Source organism: Tachysurus fulvidraco, chromosome 10, assembly GCF_022655615.1.
Source record: "Tachysurus fulvidraco isolate hzauxx_2018 chromosome 10, HZAU_PFXX_2.0, whole genome shotgun sequence".
NCBI classification, from domain to species: Eukaryota; Metazoa; Chordata; class Actinopteri; order Siluriformes; family Bagridae; genus Tachysurus; species Tachysurus fulvidraco.
In genome coordinates, this window is record NC_062527.1 from 4,625,971 (window position 1) to 4,650,970 (window position 25,000).

Consider the following 25,000-nt stretch of genomic DNA (forward strand, 5'->3'; position numbering starts at 1 on the left):
TGTGTGTGTGTGTGTGTGTGTGTGTGAATGAGAAGTAGCAGTACCTATTGATTGTTCTGGATGAGAGGCCGCCCTGTGTAAACTCTATAGCACATGAAATAGCATGAGGAATGAAAGCAGAGCGAACACAAGCACTTCCAAAAGATTCTGACATTAACCACGAACGCATCGGGCTCTAGGTGATGACCTTTACATAAAAGAGAAGAGAAAACACACTACAGATACTACTCACTGTATCACACACCCTTTGAATGCCCTTTTTATTATAAAGTGTGTGTGTGTGTGTGTGTGTGTGTGTGTGTGTAAGCTTCACTGAGCCAAACGCTGCAAAAATGTTTAAATAAAAAATAATAAATGGATACAGATACAAAATTAAGCATTGGTTAAGAAAGAATTGTTTGTTCTATGAATCTTTCTCTGTGAGAATCAATGCAGAGAGAGAAAGAGAGGGAGAGAGAGAGAGAGAGGACAGAAAGTGTGTGTGTGTGTGAGAGAGAGAGAGAGAGAGAGAGAGAGAGAGAGAGAGACAGAGTGTGAGAGAGAGAGAGGGAGAGAGGACAGAGACAGAGAGAGAGACAGAGGACAGAGAGAGAGGACTGGTGTACATATTATTTGTTCGACTGTGGTTGAATTCTCCAATCTGATTGGCCAGAAGGTGTGCATCACTTTGTTGTTTCTATAGTAACAGCTCATACACAGGAGCAACAGATGCCCTATATTAGCGAAGACTTTTTAAAACAGATTTTAAAATATGTCTTGTTTAACAAATGAAAACGTATGAAGTTTGAGGTTTCGATGCACTTCACCGAACAGCCTATAACCTGTGCTGCTATAGCTTAAGTGATAAGTCTCTCACTTTGTCTCTCAGATAAAATTATATATATAATTTTATATAATTATAAAACTATAAACAGACTTTGGACTCCTTGGTTCATAGGTTCAAAATTATATTCTAAACTACACCAAAAGTGCATGAGGTATAAAATGAATAAAGCACTTTGAGGCATGCTGCTAGTGGAAACTAATTAAAATAGCAGACATGTTTATTTTCTTACATACAGTACTGTGTGGAGGTTTTAAGCAATCGCTGTAAACTAAGGATGCTTTAAAAAAATAGATATTTTAACTGTTTATTTTAATCAATTTTCAAAATGTAAAGTTTATATAATAAGATTATATAACGCTATTGATGGTCTTGAATTTCATATATTGGTTGAATTGTCTTGAAAATGATTTGAAACAGAAACAACTGTGTAGGAGCTTCAAACTGGCTGAGGAACAAAAACACAGGCCACACACACCATGGCAAGACTGAGCTTAGCAACAAGACACAAGGTTACACAAGTTGTACCGCATCAGAAAGGTCTCTCACAAGCAAAGATTTCAAAGCAGACTGGGGTTTCAACACGTGTTCTTCAAGCTATTAAAGAGAAGCACACAGAGTTGAGAAATGTTAAGGAAACTTAACGCAGCAGATAAAAGACACATCAGACTTACTTCCTTTTTGACATCAGAAGAGTGCCATCAGCAAAGAGCTGGCAGAAACTGGTGAGACCCAGGGTACACCCAGGGCGTCTGATTGTCTTGATGTCTTAATGTAGGTATTGTCTGACCCCAAATTTAATATGCAGCTGGAAAATGACCCCAAACATAAAGCCAATGTCATTGAGGACTAAATTTGAGTCCTGGAAGGGATATTTTTTCCCCACAGAGCCCTGATCTCAACACCATCGAGTCTGTCTGGGATTACATGAAGAGACAGAAGGATTTGAGGCCGACTAAATCCACAGACGAAATGTGTGCAAGTGTAGGAGAACTCCACACCAAAATATTGACTTGATTTGGATTTATTATTTTCTTTTCATTGCTTTTCAGTTCATTCATGCATTGATTTTCTACCGCTTATCCGAACTACCTCGGGTCACGGGCACATGCCTGTGCCTATCTCAGGCATCATCGGGCATGAAGGCAGGATACACCCTGGGTGGAGTGCCAACCCATCACAGGACACACACACTCTCTTATTCACTCACGCAATCACACACTACGGACAATTTTCCAGAGATTCTAATCAACCTACCATGCATGTCTTTGGACCGGGGGAGGAAACCGGAGTACCCGGAGGAAACCCCCGAGGCACGGGGAGAACATGCAAACTCCACACACACACAAGGCGGAGTCGGGAATCGAACCCCCAACCCTGGTTAACCCAACATTAAAAAGAAGGCATGACAGTCTCCATCCACAACAATCCTATGAGACATTGGCTGACCACGCAGATCAATCCCTGGAATTTTCCATTTTGTTAATTGATAACAGGTATTTTTAAAAGCTTTTTTACTTTACAGCATTTCTTTACACCTGCCTAAATCTTCAGAAAACTACCGTATGTTAATTCATTGTTAATAATAATAATAATAATATTATTATTAATCTATAAAATAGAATCAAAATGACCAAAAATAGAAGCCCATGTTCATTTACAATTAACCAAATTAATTAAATACAGTGGATCATATTGAAAAGATTCATCTCAACCAAGTATATAATTTGCAGTGAAAAAAAAACCTCACACCGGCTTGGCACTAAGTCAGGCGGTGTAATGATGACTGACAGATTGAGGAATTGTGCAAGTTTCCATGATGATTAATCTATCAGCTCTTATAACACAGTGTGGCGTCCTGATGGAAACGAGTCATGATCAATCACAAGTCATTATCGCCCCTTGCACTCATCCATCACATCAAACGGGGCATTCGGTGAAGCGGCGTAGGCTCAAGCTGCTCATTTATACTCATCCGAGCTCAGTTCTGTGGCTGCGGATCTGTTGGTTAAGACATGAGGGATGAGGAACAACACGGCCGTGCCCTGATGTTTCACTCGAATCCTTTGAAGATCTCGGCCATGCGAGAGATGAGCCATCATTGCTGGTTTAGAGTTTTAAATCCACATTCACTACTGCAGATTTTTTTTTATACCCACTTATATACCCTGAACGTACGTTCTCATCCTGAGAGGCGAAAACAGGCAGCTTTAACAAGCCTTTATACACTGGCAAGACAGTATTTTCATGATATTGTCCTGTGAAAGTGTTGTGTTCTAAGTGATATGTCAGAATCCTTTTAAATAAGTAAGACAATATTAGCTGCATCTGAATATTATACAGTAGGTGAAAAGCAGTACACCAAAAGGTGAAGCATGTCAAGATTCTCAGTATTCATAAAACTGTAGGTTAGAAAAACCCAAATAATCTCCTTCCACCAAATTTCTGCAGTATAGAGCCAATGCACAATGCTCTATCCCATAATACAACAGGACTGGTGCAGTATAAATTGATGTAGGTATGAAATGCCTCCAGCATGAATGTCCGGATTGGGTTCTTACAAATATACTGATCAGTACGTACTGCATACATCGCCAAGCAGTAGGCACTGAATCAAATGCAGCAGGCACCGAATCAAATGCAGCAGGCACCGAATCAAATGACACAGACACCGAATCAAATGCCACAGACACCGAATCAAATGCCACAGACACCGAATCAAATGCCACAGACACTGAATCAAATGCCACAGACACTGAATCAAATTCCACAGACACTGAATCAAGTGCCACAGACACTGAATCAAGTGCCACAGACACTGAATCAAGTGCCACAGACACTGAATCAAATGCCACAGACACTGAATCAAATGCCACAGACACCAAATCAAATGCAGCAGGCACCGAATCAAATGCCACAGACACTGAATCAAATGCCACAGAAACTGAATCAAATGCAGCAAGCACTGAATCAAATTAAGTTGGCATTGAATCAAATGGAGATGGCACTGTACTGAATGAAGATGGGACTGAATCAAATGCATTAGGCATTGAATCAAATGCTACTGGCATTGAATTGAATGCAGTTCACACAGTACACGATTTTAAATGCACACATTATCCAGGCCCCCCCCCTCGGTTTACCTACAGCATATAAATAAGCCCCTCAGCATCAAGGACACTGTGCTAAACCTATAATATCTAACATCTACTTTAAAATTCAGAGCAACTTTAAAGCACGCAGCCCAGTGTTCATAACTTACAACCCCCATAGTATCCATAGTAACCATTTATCAAGGCTGAGAAGACAGATAAACCTAAATAATATTCTAGCATTTAAATACACAGATCAGCCGAGAATTCAACAGAAACTAACAAATTGATATCATTATTAAAACATTTCATCATGTAACAAGCAAAGCAGAGCATTTCACCAGATTACTCTCAGAACGCTTAATGTTCAAGCAGGATCCGGATCTTTGTATGGTCACGGACTAAATAAAATAAACACTTGATCTGGTTAGAATCCAGGTTTTGTGTGTATGTTTATACCTTGATGTATCCTCCAGTAGACACGAGGACCTTGTTATCAGGAGAAAAGTGCAGATCGGTCACCCAGCCTCCGTGGAAGGAATCCATAGAGTCCTTTTTCTCTAGGGAGCAGATCTTCAGCAAGTTTCCATTCAACGTGCTCCAGAGCTGCATGGAAGAAAGACAACAAGGATAAACACATTTATCACAGAGGAGATGTGGCTGAGCTGGCAGGTAACATGACGTATACATTATTTTGTGAGATATACATTATTTTGTGTGTGTGTGTGTGTGTGTGTGTGTACATGTGGGTGTCAATTTATAGCATGCCAATTTCTGATCTTGTTTTAATGTATACCTGTAGATGAAAGTGGTGTGATTACTTTTCACTAATTAAACAAAAGAAATCAACAAAATTAGTATTTCAACTGAGAAAACTAGTTCTCCCTGTGCCCTAATAGCTAGTGTTTCCCCCTTTGACTGAATAACCTCCATGAGATGTTTCTTGTAACCATCTACCAGTTGGTACTGACATCTACTGACATCAACTAGAAGAAAGTTTCTCCCACTGTTCAAGCTTTCAGCTGTGTGACGTTCGAGGGATTTCTTGCATGCACAGTCTAATCAAATCACCACATGGGATCTCAATAGGATTTGAATCTAGGCTTTAGACTTCCGGAATTCCAGAATTCTCAGTTTTGTACTTTTCAGCAAGTCCTTGGTGGAATTACTGGTATGTTTGTCATGTTGCTAGGTCCAGTTCCAATTTTTTGACAGATGGTGTCTCATGTTCCCCAAGCACCTTCTGATTCAATGTAGAATTCATAGTGGATTGCATGACAATGAGCTGGCCAGGACAATGAGCAGGCTGTAGCAAAGCATCCACAAACCAGAACACTTCCACCTCCTTGTTTCACAGCTGGTATGAAGCTCTTTTGCTAAAATTTGGTTTATGCCAAACATGCCCTCTGTTATGGTCTTCAAATAATTACATCTTCGACGCATATTTCCGAAGCACATTTTTGCAGAAGTCTTGGCCTTTGGCACCTCCCATGATAATTAAAGTTGTGCAGTCTCTTTCTGATTCATGCACTTTGACATCAACTACAGCAAAAGCTTGCAGTAGGTCTAGGGATGATATTTTGAAGACTTCTTTACTCACTCAGTCACTCATTTTCTACCGCTTATCCAAACTACCTCGGGTCACGGGATCTCAGGCGTCATTGGGCATCAAGTGCCAACCCATCGCAGGACACACACACACACACACACACACTCTCATTCACTCACACACTACGGACAATTTTCCAGAGATGCCAATCAATCTACCATGCATGTCTTTGGACTAGGGGAGGAAACCGGAGTACCAGGAGGAAACCCCCGAGGCACGGAGAAAACATGCAAACTCCAAACACACAATGCAGAGGCGGGAATCGAACCCCCGACCCTGGAGGTGTGAGGCTAACCACTAAGCCACCGTGCCCCCCGAGACTTCTTTAATTCAATTCAATTTATTTGTATAGCACATTTACCAGTTCACACGGTCTAAAAAGTGGCTTTACAGAAGTATAGAAACAGAATACATAAATAGAAATTTAAAATTTAAGTTGTTATTTATCGCGAACATCTATTCCTAATGAGCGAGCCGGAGGCGACGGTGGTGAGGAAAAACTCCCTGAGATGATATGAGGAAGAAACCTTGAGAGGAACCAGACCAGAAGGGAACCTCATCCTCATTTGGGTGACACTGGACAGGAAATAATGTAAATGTAAATAATGTCATTTCTATAATGGCTTATTATACCAAGAACTCCTGAGGAACTGATGGGTCAGTGCAAACTCTGAGTCCACCACAGACCCAACACTAATTCCTTCCTGCTGAAGTCTTCAGATGATCGCAGATGAAGACTCGACCATAGAGCAGACGAACAGTGATTCAACGAATGCATGAGAGTCACTGGGCAGCTTCATACACAACAATCCCATGAGTCAAAGCATCTTGCAGTCTGCTCTTGGCTTGGATGGTCTGATCTGGCCATGTCGGCAGTTGTTTTAAATGTTCTAGTGACATCTGCAACATTCTGCATGCATGACCTCATAGTTACCAAGTGTTTGGGGTGGTAAAACTGACTGTTTTAATCTTACATGTTGTGACTGCTGTGGCATGATCAGGATACAAAACTCATCATCTCTAGGCCAAAAGGCTACACTCTATTCCACTACACTTTCAAATGATGTGCTGCTTGAAATGAAACATACAATCTAAATTTAAGGTGATTTAAATCATATCTATATACTGTATCTATATCTATTGTGATATATAATGTTACAATAGGACCAGCGACCAACATAGATGTGTTCATGTACATTACTTTTGCTGGATTTGTTTAGACAGTGCAGATATTTTAGATGCTTCTAAGAGCTTTTGAAGACTATTTATATTTTACAGTGACAAAATAACCGGACTCAAAAACCCATGTCCACTGCATGTAACGAAATGGCAATATCCATCCATCCATCCATTGTAGTGTTATCATACTCAGGGTTATGGGGAGCCTGCAGCCTTGGAGCACAAGATGGGTGTGTGTGTGTGTGTGTGTGTGTGTGTGTGTGTGTGTGTGTGTGTGTGTGTGTGTGTGTGTGTGTGTGTGTGTGTGTGATCTGGAAGGTGTGCTGACATATCACAGGGGACAACCACACACTTATACACACTACTGACATTCTACAGAGACGCCAATCAGCCTACCTGTAGGAGGAAACCAGAGAACCCAAATAAAAACCTGATTCGAAATCTAACCCCAACCCCAAACCCCAACCCATGCTAGCAAGCTATCTTTTGTAGTGTTTATCCTACACAGGGTTGTGGGTACCTGCAGTCTATCCCAGGATGTCTGGGCACAAGGTCGAGTTTCCTGCAACGAGTGCTTGTACACTGTTACGTGAATAGACCTGTAATAGTCAATGTACGAGTACACAGTGTACCAGAGCACAGACAGAAATGATAGTGTGCTAGGTTTCTATGGGAACTAAACTAGTGCACTTTATCTTCCTCGTCCTTGCCAACTGAAGTATAAATAAAACTAGTTTGAGTGAACGTGACACTCAAGGGCTTCAATTGCACAAATGGAGGCTTCCATCTCTCTCTTTCTCTGAGCGCCATGTTTAAAGGATGAGACACAGCTTCTGTAGTTTACACAACACAACTCCAAAGCTCTTTCTCACAGTCAAAACCGAGAGAGAGAGAGAGACAGAGAGACAGAGAGAAAGAGACACAGAGAGAGAGAGAAAGAGAGAGAGAGAGAATGAGAGAGAGAGCGCGTTTGACAGTTTTGGCAACAGCAAGAGGTATGTTTGCAAGAACAGAAAGGAGGCAAGAAGAAAGGAGAGGAGAAAACAAGTGAGTTCAAAGAACGGAAGTTGAAATCACTTCTGGCTGCGTTCTGTCGTTTTTTCCTCATTAGGTGGCTGACTGCTGTTTTTCGAAAGGCCCATGAACAATAACAGGACACATCACAGCTGGTATCAACTCCCCTAATGTCTCAGATAGGACCGTTCTGATAATTATTTATACGTATTCAAAATAAACAGAACACGTACACAGACTTTGTGAGTTCCTCTCGCAGTCCTGGTGAAGACGTCTGTGTTTATTCATGCATGACAGGCTCCAAATTGATAACCGCATTATATACACACACACGACAGTGTGAAGATTTCATCGCTTCTGATTTCAGGGAATCCTAGAGATGTCTTAATGAATGAATAAATGAAATTGGGGCAATTCTTATCTTCACATATCCCAACTGAGGAGGTCTGATACAACACACCTGGAGCAGAAAGCTTTAAGGGCTTTGCTCGTGGGAGTCCGACCTTCTGATCAAAAACCAAAACCTTAATCACTTAAAAATATCTGAAAATCCTTGTTTTTTGCAGCAGCTTTTTATTTATTTATTTTTTTTTTTCATTCAAAATCTGTGAATCTTGCAGAGATTTTTGTGCTTCTTTTTCTTGTGGACATGAATTGCTAAAACTGCAAGCACAGGATTCTGTTTTTAATCTCTTACCACTGAAGACACTTATGCAATGACTTTAATGATGTTCCACAGACATGACTGGAAGGCGTCACACGACGCGTCTCGCACAGACCTGCAGAAAATCGGCTGCGATTTGAAAAAAATTGTTTGCTTGATTTCGTTCATTCCTGTTATTGCAAAATCATTAAATCCTCGAGGATTTAAGTCTTTAAGAACTGGCAAAATGTACTGCCGTGAATTGTCATGTGACAGCTTTGTGTTCTAAATGACATTGTTTAACTTTTTTGAAATGATTCTTACGTATTAGCTGCGTCTGTATATTCTGGCTAACAATTAATCTTAGTTGTCTTCACCTGACTTCCTGCTTATATACACATGTATGACAGCAATGACTGCGTACAAGATCGATCGTGAGTTATGATTTTAAAATGAATCGTACTTATTTGACGGCAGGAAACGTGTGACTTGCGTGGGACATTTCGGTCAGGTAAATATGTGGTAAGGTGTAAACTGTGTTAAAAAAAGGTTAGCTGATGTGACAGGAATAATAATATTGATGCTGACGTCAGACTCCGTGCTGGAGATTATGGTGTTTTTATTCCTCACTCACCCTGATCTCGCCGTTGTCATCACCGGTGGCAAGGCGCTTGCTGTCCCAGGAGAAGCGGCAGCTGCGCACGCAGGCTTTGTGGCCTTGCAGGAAGAACACCATGCTCCATGATGAACAGCTCCACACCTGAGGGCACACAAGTCATGTTTTCTAAGTCTCTCTGGGATTAGAGGTGTAAAGACAGGAGCAGCACTGGTGTGTAAACGCTATGGCTGATCCAATCACAGTGGGAGAATCACTAAAGTGGTTTACAAGCAGACAGACAGCTATGATTGAGTTACGTCAGTGAAAAGCTCTTCAGCACACAGCTAAGCCAAACACAGCTTTCACTCATTATTCATGTGTGTGTTTGTGTGTGTGTGTGTGTGTGTGTACCCAGGGTAATGGCCCACAGTGTTAATTAACCAATGTTGGACTACAGTCTGCACGGTTAATGAGCATTCCAGAAGCAGCAGGATGAGCGTGCCAAATACAGAGCCATAGTACATTCCACACACACACACACACACACACACACACACACACACACACACACACAAGCCTGCATGCAAAGATCAGCCGTGTGAAAAGATCAGTAGGGTGGATGAAACAGACATCTCTCAAGCTTCAGCAGTTCTAGGAATGATGTGCTTGATAGACACACACACACACACACACACACACACACACACGCATACGCATGCAGGCACACAGGATGCAAACTAGTGAGTATCCTTTGCTAGAAATTCTCTTTCTAATTATCTCACTTTAGCTTCAGCAGTTCAAGGAATGATGTGCTTGATAGACACACAGACATGCACACACACACACACACACACACACACACACACACACACACACACACACACACACACACACACACACAGGATGCAAACTAGTGAGTATCCTTTGCTAGAAATTCTCTTTCTAATTATCTCTTTAGCTTCAGCAGTTCTAGGAATGATGTGCTTGATACACACACACACACACACACACACACACACACACACACACACACACACACACACACACAATCTAGTGAGCTCTGAAATTCTGAACAACTCTGCTACGTCTCGTCACCTAGCTTCTGAAGCACCTTTACTCATGAGAGCTGCACTTTTAACAGCCTCCTGTGTTAATAAACCCAGGTCAGGACTTTTAAGGGTCTCAGCATTGAGAGTAAATCATAGTAAGTAGCAGGCTCTCACACACACTCTCACACACACACTCTCACACACACACTCTCACACACACACTCTCACACACACACTCTCACACACACACTCTCACACACACACTCTCACACACACACTCTCACACACACACTCTCACACACACACTCTCACACACACACTCTCACACACACACTCTCACACACAGAGAGAGAAAGAAACCAGAGAAAGCAGAGGAGATGCAGAGACTTGAACAGAGGACCCTGGAGCTGACAGACTTTTCCTCTTCCTCACCTTTGCTGTCTTGTCTGCTGAGGTGGTGATGAAGAGATGTCCATCAGGGGATATGTCACCTGACAGAACTGCACCCTGATGGCACTTCAGGTCCTGGAGCTTCTCTCCTGAGTTCAGATCCCACACCTTGAACATTACACACAAATTACACACACTGCTAATAATACGCATTCTTTCTCAGTCTGGAATCAGGTGTAGGACAAGAACTAGCTGCCTCTCTACAAGCCCCTGCTGGATCAGATAAAAATAATTAACTACAAAAACTAACCTGCTTAATGAACCTGTAAGAGCAGAGCGTGTCCTCAATAACAGTTTTATTTACAGCTACCGACAGACACAGTAAATCTAAACACATTAAGTATAGTGGACTTTTTCTTGTTGTGGTTACGACACACACAGTTCTGCTGATCGGTACCTTCACAGTGCCATCAAATGACCATGACAGCAGTGCAGACGATAAAGAAGATGAGCTCAGAAGATGAAACCTTCTAACTGGCTCCTCGTGTCCTTTTAATACCAGATAGTGTCCTGTCATCCACCTCCACACCTGAGAGAGTGAGAGACAGAGAGAGAGAGAGAGACAGAGAGAGAGAGAGAGACAGAGAGAGAGACAGAGAGAGAGACAGACAGAAAGAGAGAGATGGATGGAAAGACAGAGAAAGAAAGAGAGAGAGAAATGGAGAAGGAAAGACAGAGAAAGAGAGAGACCGAGAGAGAGTGAGAGAGAGAGAGAGAGAGAGAGAGAGAGAGAGAGAGAGAGAGAGAGAAGGAAAGAAAGTGAGAGAGAGAGAGAGAGAAAGACAGACAGAGAGAGAAACAGACAGAAAGAGAGAGTGAAATAGAGAAGGAAAGAAAGCGAGAGAGAGAGAGAAAGACAGACAGACAGAGAAAGACAGAGAAAGAGACAGACAGAAAGAGAGAGTGAAATAGAGAAGGAAAGACAAAGAAAGAGAGAGAAAGAGAAATAGAGAAGGAAAGACAAAGAAAGAGAGAGAGAGAAGACAGAAAGAGAGAGAGAGAGAGAGAGAGAGAGTGAGTGTAACAGACAAAAACGGGGGGGGGGTTAATGCCTATGATGATTTAATTCCTTTCTAAACATATACAAAAGAAACTCTACATGGACTATAAAAATACAACTTTTATACAAATAGATCAATAACCAACACAGCTGTAAAGCTCTAGACCTGGTGACGGTCGGATGCATCCAGTGTTTATTTAGAGTTCACAGCCACATAAACAAGTCCACTAATAAAATACAGCCTATATTTAAATCTATTGTGTTGTCATATTTGATTTACCCTGATCGTAGTATCCTCTGAGGATGTGATTAGAGTTTGTCCATCATCAGTGAAGAGGCAGTGGTGCACAGTTTTGGTGTGACCATCAAGTGTGGCTAAAGTTTTACCTGAGGGAACCTCGAGAACCTGAACCACAAGACAAAGGCATCAGAGGGATAACAAACATAATAATGCCATTTTAAAAATGAATAAAATGTGTCTTCAGACTTAAATACTTGTAATTATAATAAAGTAACTTAATAATAATAATAATAATAATAAAATAGAAAGAAGTAAATGACGAAGAACTGGGAAAGAAACTGGGAAAGAATATTTTATTTGCCTCACCGGCACTAGCAGCCTGAAAAAGTCAAGAACAAAACATAATAAATACAAAAAAATTTATAACTGGCTTTATTTGTGATCTATATCACAAATATATATATATATATATATATATATATATAAAGAATATAGAATGTGAATAGAATGTGCCACCTTCTGCTATGGAGTATGGAAAAGAAACAATCTGTTTTTGGCTTGGCTTTTGATGACGCTCCTGTTGTAATAGCTAGATTAACTGCGCATGAACTTAATATTTATCTTTTTATTAATATCAAAGAGCTTATATAATCTTATAATATTAGATTATAATAAGGAGATGCTTAATATGATAATATTAGAATTTTAACAGGTCCGGGCAGACCCGTCACTCGGTCCGGATCCGGACCGCGGTCCGCCATGTGGTGATGCCCGGTGTAGATCTTTTAAAACAAAAACTTCTCTTGTTTCTCTTCATCTGAATAAGGCTTAATAAAATCTTTACTAACTTGTTAGGGCTGACAAAAATAGTCAGGATCGAGTTGGTCGATGTGACTAAAAGTATGTGCACCCCCGTCCATCACACCCTTATGTTGTTCTTGCTCAAATCTGTAAGCACACAATTGTGTAAAATGTCTCTGTGTGCTGTAACATTACAATTTCTCTTCACTAGAAATAAAAGACTGACAGACACTTCCAGCGTGACGATGCCCCTGGGCACAAAGCTCCATAAAGACATGATTAAGGTGTTACGGTTGGACTGGAAGAACTCGAGTGTCCTACACTGAGCCCTGGCTCTACCTCAACCCCTCTGAACACCGACTGAACCCCAGACCTCCTCACTCCCCTTACAACATCAGGGTCTGATCTCACAAATAATCTTGTAGCTGAATGATCACAAATTCACACAACCACGCCACAACATGTCGTGTAAAACCTTCCCAGAAAAGAAGAGTGGAGATTATTATAACAGCAAACACAGAATGAGATGTTCTACAAGCAGATACGGGTGTGATGATGGTCATGTAATGGGATCTCTCCTCAAATCAATGGTTTCTTCCACTTTATACTGGATATTTGCACTTTGTTTCTGTTCAGTTGGTGGAAAACTTTATCACACCTCTATTACTGTATGCTTAAATTGCATTGCATGCTTAAAAAGCAGAATAACCCATGTCTGTCTGGGGCTCTCGGGTTTCATCTAACCTTCCAAATGCTAAATCGCCTCCTAGGATGTGTGTGTGTAGTGTGTTGGACTGGCATCTCATGGTCAGTGTTGCTGGGACACAATCAGTATATACTGTAGCCCTGACCAGGATAAAGGATTGGCTGAAGATAAATATGTGAATAAACGATGGAAGGAAATGTAAATGTGTGTATTGAGGCTGTGCAGCAGAAGGAGCTGCAGATCATTGCCTACTTTCTCCTGACAGCAGACACCATGTCGTGTGCTGGTGTAGTAGTAGCTGTTAAGTTCAGCTAACGGTAAAGGAAACTAGCGCTGCAGGACTTACCCCCGTAGGCCACTTCTGTGTTGTACTGCAAGATATACGAATTACAACTGTAATTACGTCCCTGTTCACACCTGGTATTAACGTGCATCCTGGGTGATCCGATCACAAGCAGATGGACAGAAATCATGACGAAATGCCATCATGTCAGGCATCAGCTGCATTTATTTGCATATATTTACAGACTGCTCTGCTAACGAAACTGATTAACGAACAACGGATGAAGAAACGAAATCAGCTGCTTTTTTCCCCTTTACTCCTCACTATTTGTCTCACAACGATTTCTAGCCTGAGCAATGATGCAGGAAATGAATCTTGTCAAAAAACAAGACACACTCCATTCGCTCTACAAATGTATCATGAACGTACGTGTCCTCGGATCACGACCTTTCTTCGAGGCGTGTTTGACTTCACCATGTCACACACACACACCGTCACACACCTTCACATACACCTGCGATCTCTTCACCCAGGATGCGTGTTAATGTTGGGTGTCCAGGGCCCAGATTTTCCTACTCATGGATTCTTTAATCTCTTAATCTGGCTGATTCAGAAGATAAATACCTTTTCAACAGAGTAGCTGCACCCAACGCTTCACTGAACTGGGGTTCAACCCAACTTGTGGAGTTGTTAATATCCTGAGCAGATGGTTGCTCAGCAGTATAACACACACACTGTACCTGTACTGTTCCTAACTCTAGCCCTATTGCCAGCACTAACGTACGCTGGAGTCAACATCTGCAGTGCCTAACACTCATTCTTCCTGCCTGTGGTGAAGTACACACACACAAACACACACTAGAACTCCTCATGGAACTGCAGTACATAACAATCCATAACATGAACATTTCTTGAACTCCTACTATGACTTCACTGTTGGATCGTTTCCCAGGGGTTACATTTATAACCGACAAAGAGCACAGGGAAGTTTGGAGACTTTCGCTAACCCATGAGTGTGTGCACACTTCCCTCTGCTGGATGTACGAGCTACTGCGACAGATGGATTCTTGCCCTTTTTGCTCAAACAAAATAAAATTAATTATTTTGGAAATTTTATAAAGGTCATCGTGAAAACATAAAAGTGAACTGCGATGATGTTTGAACGCGTGTACAATCGTGTGGCGATTCTAAAAGATATTTCAAATCTTGTCGCAAACAATTATCTTTTCATTCTCACAGTAAGACGTATCAGCTGGGATGTGTGTAATTGGTCGAGAATAGAGAATAACGTGGCAGCACTTGCGAGGGCCTTTAACTGGATCGGATCACTCAGATCCTTGTACTGGTACTGACAATCATCACTTATTTGCAGTTTTTTGGAGCATTTTATCATTTTTAAGAATAGCTTTTTACATCGACAATTTTACCTACCCTGCTATAAATACGTCAATAATTGAAAGGCCTCCTCTGAATGAATCCGAAAAGGGAAATTTCAGTTCAGTTCATTTTATTTTCCTTCGCTCTTCTGAGGACATGTTGATATTTTTCTTCAGCGGCACCATTTAAAATGTCACACGTGTCACAGACATCTACAGCATCTTGTGACCGTGCACTTTCAGCAGATTTGACAGCAATCACTCTGATGTTTGGCTCGAATGTATCTTAACATTTGAAAAACCTAAGTCCATAACCACCTCTCACAGGAACTTTATGGCTGAGGAGATGTTATGTTATGACTGGAGATGAAGAGGCTGAAGAGAAAAAAAATAAATAAATAAAAAATGCTGAAGCTAATGGTGGTCAAGGTGTGTGTACGTGTGAGAGCATGTGAGTGTGTGTGTGAGGGCTTGTGAGTGTGTGTGTGTGTAGACGAGGGCGTGTGAGTGTGTGTAGATGAGGGTGTGTGAGTGTGAATGTGTGTGCTCCAGGACATGCAAGTGTGTGTTAAAAAAAAACTAATAAGGAAAACTGAGTGCGAGATACTGCAAGGGTGTGTGTGTGTGTGTGTTAAGGAGTCTGTGTGGGCTTGTGCATGTGTGCAGGTGAGAAACACAGAGAAAAAAAAAGAAAAGAGTGAGTGAAAGTGTTTCATTCAGTCCTTTCTGTAAATTCTGATTGTAGATTGATTTGAATGATTTCTGTTTCATTCTCAAATTCTCTCTACCACGTTAGGGCCTAGTTAAGTTACTAGTGTCTACCACAGTGCAGTGGTAATGAACAGAAATAATGAACAGGTCAAAGTGCTTTGTGTTTCCCCCTCATCATGTCACTTACAGTTAAACAGACAAAAGGGGAAGAGTTGGTTAGGTGCAATGTGTAATTTTGTAACTTACAATAGAGAGACAGAGAGAGAGAGAGACAGAGACAGACAGAGAGAGAGACAGACAGAGACAGACAGAGAGAGAAAGACAGAGACAGAGAGAGAGAGAGAGAGAGAGACAGAGAGAGAGAGAGAGAGAGAGAGAGAGAGAGAGAGTGAGAGAGAGAGAAAGAGAGAGAGACAGAGAGAGAGAAAGACAGAGAGAGAGAGACAGAGAGAGAGAGATAAAAGATATTTTATTTGTGGCCAAATCATCTATTTGTTTCTGTCTTCAAAAGAAAGAAGGCAGAGCTGAGCTCTCTCTCACACTCTCTCACACTCTCTCACACTCTCTCACACTCTCTCACACTCTCTCACACTCTCTCACACTCTCTCACACTCTCTCACACTCTCTCACACTCTCTCACACTCTCTCACACTCTCTCACACTCTCTCACACTCTCTCACACTCTCTCAGGAACACCAAAAGAACTGAGAGACCAGAGAAAACAACAAGAAGAATTTATTCCCTGGTGAACGAATGAAAGAACTCTTCAGTGCAGTCAATCAGACACTTTGGAGGAGCTCAGTGTTCACAAATCAAGAGATTTCACCAGAATAAATACAGAGCGTTTATTACAAGATTGAACCCATTAATAAGCCCCAAAGACAGTAAAAACAACATGTTACTCTTTAGACAGAGCTTTAGACAGCAGATGAACAAAGACCTGAAACTTACTTCCAAAGCAATACAAGACTTTTTTAAAGTCAAAGCAGTGGAATGTTAAAGTGAGTCAAACTGAGTTGCAGTTCACTTACTGAAGACAAAACTAAAGGCTCCCAAAAACAAGCAGGAAGTGAAGACAGTTTCAGTAAAGACCAGCGAGAGCAAAACCTTAGAAGAAACCCAGGATCTTACCCACAGACGCTCTAACCCGGTTCTGAAGCAGGCGGATGCCTGGCCAGCAGGAACAACCTCTGCTCTTCAGGACTGTTTCAGGTGCACTGACCGGAACACCTTCAGGGATGTCGCAACCAACGAGGGATGCCATCAACTTGGCATCAGTGATCAGCTACATCACCAAGTGGATTGCTAACATGACCCTCTCCATGACCATAACCACACACTCAGAAGCTGTGGATGACTGCAAACGTGCAAGTGCTGCTAAGTCGAGAGACTCCACCTTCAGGGGATAAGATGACCTTAAGAACAGAAAGGGCCAAACCAACCCAAACCATCAGAGAGGCAGAGCATGCAAACACCCAGAGAGTCCACAGCCACTTCCTGGACAGTATGAGACACCCAGTGCATGGGGCAGTACATCCAGGCGATCACAAAGATCAAGACAAGACAGTTTCACCTGCCTGTGACAGTGACGCCTCCCTCCCATGTGTCGAACAACTTTTAAGCTCAGTTTGAGGTGCAGAACAACGTAGTAGCAAGCGAGACCACCCCTCCTCCCAATGACCAGGTACTCGGTACTAACCACGGTTAATATGAAGAGAACTCTATGTAGAGAGAACTCTACCCCAGAGAAGTCTGCTGAACCAGACAACATTCCTGGGAGACTGCTCAGGCACTATGAAAACAGCTAGTGGATCTCTTCACTGACATCTTCGACTGTGCCATTGTTCCTGTGTACCTCAAGACAACCATCCAAGACAAGCATCCTATCGTCCCTTAGCACTCACACCCATCGTGATGAAGTACTTTGAGAGGCTCCTCGTGAGGCACATCAAGACTCAGCTACCACCTTCACTGGACCCCCTGGAGTTTGTGTATCGTCCAAACCGGTTACATGGACGATGCCATTGCAATAACCCTCCATCTGGCCCTGAGCCACCTGGACAATAAAAGGCACATACGTATGAAATACTCTCCGAGGAGCATCAACAGATCGCCAAGAGCACAAAATTCCTTGTTTTTTATCTGGCAGAGAGCTTCACCTGGTCACTCAACACCCGCTCCATCAGTAAGAATGCCCAGTAGCTCCTATACTTCCTGTGCTGAGGTTGAGGATAGCACATCTTCCTCCACCCATCCTGACAAAGTTTTAAATCACTGTCTGGTTTCATTACTGTCTCGGATTGCAAGACCCTGAAGCAGACAGTGAGGACAGATGAGCACTGGAATCTCTCTTCCCTCCATCACAGAAATTTATAACACACGCTGCATCCACAAAAACAGCAGCATTGTGGATGACCCCACACACCCCTCACACACACTCTTCACCCTCCTGCCATCTGGAAAACGGTACCGTAGCATTCGGGCCCTTGCAACAGTTTCTTTCCTGCCAACCAACACTCTTCAACAATCAGAACTGAACTACACCACACAAACACACAAACACAACTGTGTCACTGCACTGCACTGTACAAATCGATCATTTACTCAACTGCTATTCTGCACACCACATTTTAATACCTCATTAAACTATTATTACAGAAGTTTACATGTTCACTCGAACTCTCTAGTTTTGCACCTTGTACTGTATAATATACTGGTCTGTGCCACTAGGTTGCACATGTTACACTTTATGTGGCTATGACAACTTACTTTAAGTCCTTAGCTCTGTGTTGTTTTACATGGCTTTATGTAGTTTTTTGCAGCACCATGGTCCTGGAGAAACGTTTCATTTCATTTTCTATTGCGTCAACTATATACGGTTGAAACGACAATAAAAGCTTCTTGTTTTAACTTGATCTGATGATGTCTGTGGGTTCCAGACTTACACAGCATTCCCAACCAAGTAAATCAATTGTAAGTTTATCTAATTAGAAGAAGCCTTTATTGTGTGTGTGTGTGTGTATGTGTATGTGTGTGTGTATATTACAGCACAGTGAAAATCTTTCTTCACATATCCCAACTTTTGGGGTCAAAGCACAGGGTCAGATGTGATACAGCACCCCTGGAGCAGGGAGGATTAAGGGCCTTGCAATCAGAAAAACTGTACGTACTGTGGTGGAAATTTCTAAGCTAAAGATGTTTATAAGGCTTTGTCCTTCTATGCTTATACCTTGTATCTGTAGTAACTAGAGACTGACATTGTCATCGGTTGTTTTCTTAAGATCATGACAAGGGCAGTCGGGACTGGAGATGAGTTGTCAAGAATTAGTCATAAACAACTTCCAGTAAATCTTCTAGTAGGCCTTCTAGCAGACCTTGGCCTGGTCCAGAATAGCTTGATCAGGAGATGAGCATGTGGTGATTTTGAGCCAATGATTGATGATGTTTTGCTTTTACATATCTTGTTTACTTGAGTTCTGTCTATAAAACCTTGATGTGTTGTGAAACCTTCTTTACTCTTGCCCATACCTACCAGTGTGACACTTTATACTAATGAACAAAAGAGAAGGGACTTTTTTTTCTTATGGTTATTCAGCATTAGAGGATAAGGTTAAGTCCAGAAATAGCATTACTTATTTAATCACTATGGCAATAAAAAGTCCTAGATAACGTGTGTGTATAAAAGAGACAGAGCTGGAACAGTTGCAAACATCTGTGTGCGTCAGATCTCAACACAGAAACGTGACATCCTCGGGCAAGGTGAGGTGTATTTTTACCCACCGTAGTTTGCACTTTCCTGACCTGCGCATGAACACCTCAGGGGGCAGAGATTTGAGCTGTGAGAAAGCAGAGCACGAAGGGAAGGGTAAAGCTGAGGACAAAGGTGTGTGTCGGTCAGTGTGTGTTTACCTGCACGCTGCCCTCCTCCATGCCCAGCGCCACAGTAGGCTTCTGTCTGCAGATACAGACACAACGAATCCTCGATTTCTGTGTCGTGGTCTCCAGCACTACTCTACCCTCTGGGCCCGAACGAACCTTAACACACACACACACACAGTTATTGGATGCATAAAATGAAAAGACTGGCCATGATTTAGCACTACAGAATGATTGACAGCACACTCATTGCTACACAGAAACCACAGAACCCACAGAAATCTCTCGCTCTCTCTCTCAGGTTAGTACCTGTAATCTGTTCCGGCTGTCAGCTGCCGCCACCATAATGTCCTCCTGACCGAAGAGAACGTCAAAATCTCTCTTCAGAGCAACAGCTGAAGTAGTGTGCACGTGCTCGGTCTCCCACAGCTACGACAATCACACACACACACACACACACACACACACACACACACACACACACACACACACACACACACACACACACACACAATTTAACAGAAGTTTTACAAATGTAAAAATGTACAGTGTGAAGCATCAGATTATATATAAAGATCCAGGATTATTGACCGTTAATCCCAGGTCAAGTAAGAGCAGTGTGAAACGTCAAACAGCATAACCTAAAATTCTGCTTGCCTAGAGTTTACAGCCGTGCACTTTTTTAGGAACACATGTACACTTAAGTAATATCACATATCGGAAATACTCAAAAGGCTCCAATCCAATTAAGCTCCGGTCACAGAAAAGGAAATACTTTCTGATGGACAGAAACTAAAGCTCTTTGGGTCGGTAGGCATTTCGATGTTGCCAGCTAATTGGCTGATGGAATAATTGGTGTATGACTAATAAACTGGGCAGTCAGTATATATTAAATATATATATGTACATGAATCGTAATATTTTATTACACATTTGAAAGGCATGTAATAATAAAGCAGGATAAGGAATTAGGCTGCATACGGTGTACAGGATTTATATTTATACAGTAAAGAAACAGGTCCAGGAGATGCTGGATGGCTGAGGAATGTCTAGCCATGTTTATTCAGAGGAGATGTTTTCAGACCAGGTTTAGGAAGAGAGTGGAGGAGTGTGTGCAGGAGCTTACTCTGATAGTCTGGTCATCAGAGGCTGAAAGGAGGAGCGAGCCATCAGGAGAGAACTGTACACAAGGCACCCAGCTCAGGTGCCCACTGAATTCAGCCATCTTCTTATTAGTCTCAAAGTTCCACAGCTACACACACACACACACACACACACACACACACACACACACACACACACACACACACACACACACAAATACATGAATAAAACAGACTTCTGTAAGCAACTATTATTATTATTAACTATTTTATCACAACAGCAATATCTTCCCTAAAAGACCGTGATTGAGGCAAGAGCGGAGAACTTTACTTTAGCTTCTGGGTTTAATATAATCCTGAAATTTCTCTGGACACGTTATCAAAAAATATTCTAAATATGAACCTACTTCATGTATACGAGTGCTTCAGCAGCATTTTATTATAGTGACTGTACAATAATTCAGGACGATCTTCTTTTAACATAGCTTTGTTATGTTTTCTTTTTCTACTTTGGTTTGTAGAAACAGTTATCGGCATTTTTGTCCGTCTTTGACTCGTCACCTGATGACTATCGGCGTAGCTGGGATCAGCTACAGCGCACAGCTGCATCACAGCTGTGCTGATTTTCAGTACAACCGACTGATTGCTTGATTATAATCAATAATTCGGTCGCACTTCATCCTTTTCTTGTCTGAGACACAAAACTATAACAACTGCTCTTGTGTTTTGTTCTTGTGTGTTAGTGCTCAGCTGAAAGGAGCAGAAATGTCTGCAGTGTTGTGCTAACTGTAGTTTAAAGAAGCACTATCTTCAGCGGTTATTACAAAATAATTGACAGATAATGTTGTTTTATCTGCTGCTATGAATGAATTGCAGATTATTTGATGATCGGCGTCTGATATGGAATGAATCAAGTTTTGCCTCATTTCATGTTCTTCAGTGTCTGGAACTCGATTCAAACAAACAGCAACACCTTCACATGAAGGATTTGGAGAGTGAACGCTGTGTGTGTGTGTGTGTGTGTGTGTGTGTGTTAACTGACCTCCACAGTGTAGTGTGACAGCGCTAAGGCTACGAGCTGACTATTGGGACAGGCCTGACAGTACAGCACTGTGCTCAGACGACTGGTTCGAATCTCCAATAACATGTCCTGTGTCTCTACATCAAATACCTGCAAAACACACACCCCATACACCCCCACACACACACACCACATACACCCATCATACAAACACACACACAGACAGAAGACAGACAGACAGATAGATAAACACACAGATCGACAGGGATAGAAACAAATGCACAGACGCATGCACGAGCACACACACACACACACACACACACACACACACACACACACACACACACAGAGTGAGTGCAAAAAGAAGTCTATTTTGACAAAAAAACAAAAATGGAACTTGGAAAATGGAATAAAAGGAATAAAACACAGAGGGGAAACTTCTATAAATGATCCAATCCAAACCTGAGATTTGGAATAACAGACTCCAGGACAGTTTGGGCTCATTAGCTAATTTCACGGGTATATATGTTATAAACAATTTTCTGAAAGAGAAACCCAAGGTTCTACATATAACCTTTAAAGAATCTAAAAATCATTCATGGTGCTAGATTTAAGCTTCATGGTACATGTTGACATGTGTGTGTTATGTGTTAACGGTCACTTACAAAGACTGCGTTCTTTGCAGCAGCGATGATGCGCTTGGCGTCGACTGACCAGGTGCTGCACTTCACAGACACGCTTGCGTCATCGCCCTCTGGAAAGAGACTGGTGACGTCGATAGACTTCCACTCGTTTGCAGAGGTCACCTCAAACAGCTGAAGCAAAACAGCAAAACTGTATTAAAATGCCAGTATATTAAACATGAAATTAAGCTGTGGTCTGAAAACCCCACAGAATTAATAGAACAGCTTTTTATAACGTTAAAGTGATGCCTGAATACATAAAACCTGTCCAGCCTCGATAATGAAATAAAATTGTCATGTACATGAGCCCATGTACTTCATGTCTTTCAACTATTAGTAGGAGCCGTTTGCGAGAAGCCACGTGGGGCTCGACATGGTTGTGATCAATACTCCCTAATGTGCCACTGAAATCTCTACCAACAAATAAAAACTCTTCATGATCACAGATTTCTAGAGTGTTGCATCATTTACCTAGAAAAAACAATCTCTCCACTGGGGAAGTTGGGGGCATGTACACAGATATAAACAAGATATAAATAATATAAAAATAATATAATAAGATATAAACAATAATAAGAATATAATAATAAGATATAAACAATGCCAGCTCATTCTTGATTCCTGTCAGCAACATTTATGTCATCACTGTGGGTCTTGTACAAATAGTACATCTTCTGCCTCATCAATTCTAATAATTCTGCTCTCTTCTTGCTGTTTTTTGCCCCACTGACATACAAAGATGCAATATGAACGTTCTCCATGATAGTGTTTAAGAGAGTAATCAGTAAAAACCAAACATACAGCCAGGATCTAGGACATTTAAGCATCACTATTATTTAACATCTTGTTGAGCTTTAGAACGATTTTCTTCAAGCGAGTCGCTTAACTTCAACAAAAAGCCTTTTCAGGTCCGGAAAGTAGTTACTAATTTTTACCGTTCTGATGTTTTTGGTTATTTTCAAAAACATGCATGATGCTTAATGCTGTTTCCTAACGCAGCTCCCTACAGTAGTCACACACACTGGGGACAGGGAGAACTTCATTTTCTTTTCTCTTTTTCTGATTTTTTTTTCCATGTAAAACGCTTTACAGGTGTTTTAACAACGACTTGTTCTAGATCAGTTCGAGATAATGCATCTGTATCCTCTTCAGCTCGCCATGTGAGAGAGTTCAGGGGGTCGCTTTGTTGGGCTGCCCCGGTGAGCCCTTTCCCTTCAGTAGTCTTTTAATAGTTCAATATGAATACAGAGAGAGAGACAGAGAGAGACAGACAGAGAGAGAGACAAAGAGAGAGAGATACTGTAGTGAGAGACACAGAGAGTGACAGAGAGAGAGAGAAAGAGAGAGAGAGAGAGAGAGAGAGAGAGAGAGAGAGAGAGACAGACAGACAGAGAGGGGGAGAGAAAGAGACAGAAAGACAGAGAGAGCGACAGAGAGAGAGACAGAAAGAAAAAGAGAGAGAGAGAGACACAGACAGACAGAGAGGGAGAGAAAGAGACAGAAAAACAGAGACAGACAGAGAGCACGACAGAAAGAAAAAGAAACAGAGAGATAGTGAGAGATAAAGATAGAATGAGACAGAGAGAGATAGTGAGAGATACAAAAAGACAGAGACAGAGAGAGAGATAGTGAGAGATAAAGATAGAGAGAGAGAGAGAGAGAGTGACAGAAAGAAAAAGAGACAGAGGGAGACAGAGAGAGAGAGAGAACACGACAAAGAAAAAGAGACAGAGAGATAGTGAGAGATAAAGACAGAATGAGACAGAGAGAGATAGAGACAGAGATAGTGAGAGAGACAAAAAGACAGAGAGAGAGATAGTGAGAGATAGAGAGAGAGACAAACATCATGAAGTAAATGATGCCTCTGAATGCTTTTTTGTTTTATACAGTCCCACCTTTAGTGTTCCGTCGTTTGAGGCCGTAGCGAGATAGGAGTCATCAGGAGAGAAGCAGCAGTGATTAACACCATCAGTGTGACCGAACATGGTGTTCTGAGACGTCTGCTTGTTCATGTTCCACACCTGCACGACACAACACAAGGGTTACGGCGATATGAAAGCCTGTTCTGTCGTGACATCGAAAAGTCTCAGCTTTCACTACGTATAAGGCTCAAAACTTTACACCCCCCTCAGTGTATAGGAATAACGCACTCCAGTGTGGTTCTACACAAATACTCCACCCCAGGATGGTGTGACGTAGCACATTATAACCACTTACACAGATTACTTAGTACAACTGCACAGTCTGGAGTTTCTTTTTCCTGCTTCTAAATATTCAGTATGGGCACGTACACAACTATTACAAAATGCTGTGTGTGTGTGTGTGTGTGTGTGTGTTTGTGGGGGGGTTAATTTATTAGAACAGTGTAAATTATTAGATTGTCGGGAAGCATATACATATCTTAGGTGGCTCCTGAAAGTCGGCACTAAATGAAACGATATAATGAATTATTCAATCGTCTTGTTCAAAAGTTAACACCCCCCCTCGGGTCTTCATGCATCAAATACGTTGTGAAGAAATAACGAGTCCCTCGTTTGTTCTCGGAGAGAACCGGTTCATTTGTGTAAACTCAGTTGTGTCTTATGGAGTAGATCCATGAAAATCTCTTACATCTATGCATTAGTATGATTAGTCTTCTGACCAATCAGATTCAAGAATTCCTACACACAGTAGTGTATGTATAAGGCACAACCTGAAGAGTGTTTGGACGCTACTTGACATTGAACTTTAACCTTCAGATGA

The 25,000-nt window shown here is 41.7% G+C and overlaps 1 protein-coding gene across 3 annotated transcripts in view; it reads right to left on the reverse strand.

Moving 5' to 3' along the window:
- apaf1 (apoptotic peptidase activating factor 1) overlaps nt 1-25,000 on the reverse strand; it is a 50,073-nt gene that overhangs the window by 8,911 nt on the left and 16,162 nt on the right. For 2 of the 3 annotated variants that reach the window (XM_047819331.1, XM_047819332.1), the window contains exons 16-26: nt 24,154-24,279; nt 22,241-22,390; nt 21,597-21,725; nt 20,578-20,703; nt 19,761-19,880; nt 19,485-19,610; nt 11,738-11,863; nt 10,855-10,986; nt 10,440-10,565; nt 8,995-9,120; nt 4,375-4,521 (exon numbers count right to left, since the gene is read on the reverse strand). In XM_047819331.1, the coding sequence (XP_047675287.1) occupies nt 4,375-4,521; nt 8,995-9,120; nt 10,440-10,565; nt 10,855-10,986; nt 11,738-11,863; nt 19,485-19,610; nt 19,761-19,880; nt 20,578-20,703; nt 21,597-21,725; nt 22,241-22,390; nt 24,154-24,279 (1,434 nt within the window). Of the gene's footprint in view, nt 1-4,374; nt 4,522-8,994; nt 9,121-10,439; nt 10,566-10,854; nt 10,987-11,737; nt 11,864-18,739; nt 19,412-19,484; nt 19,611-19,760; nt 19,881-20,577; nt 20,704-21,596; nt 21,726-22,240; nt 22,391-24,153; nt 24,280-25,000 lie in introns of those variants that run through there. The other variant, XM_047819333.1, reaches the window with a different exon arrangement.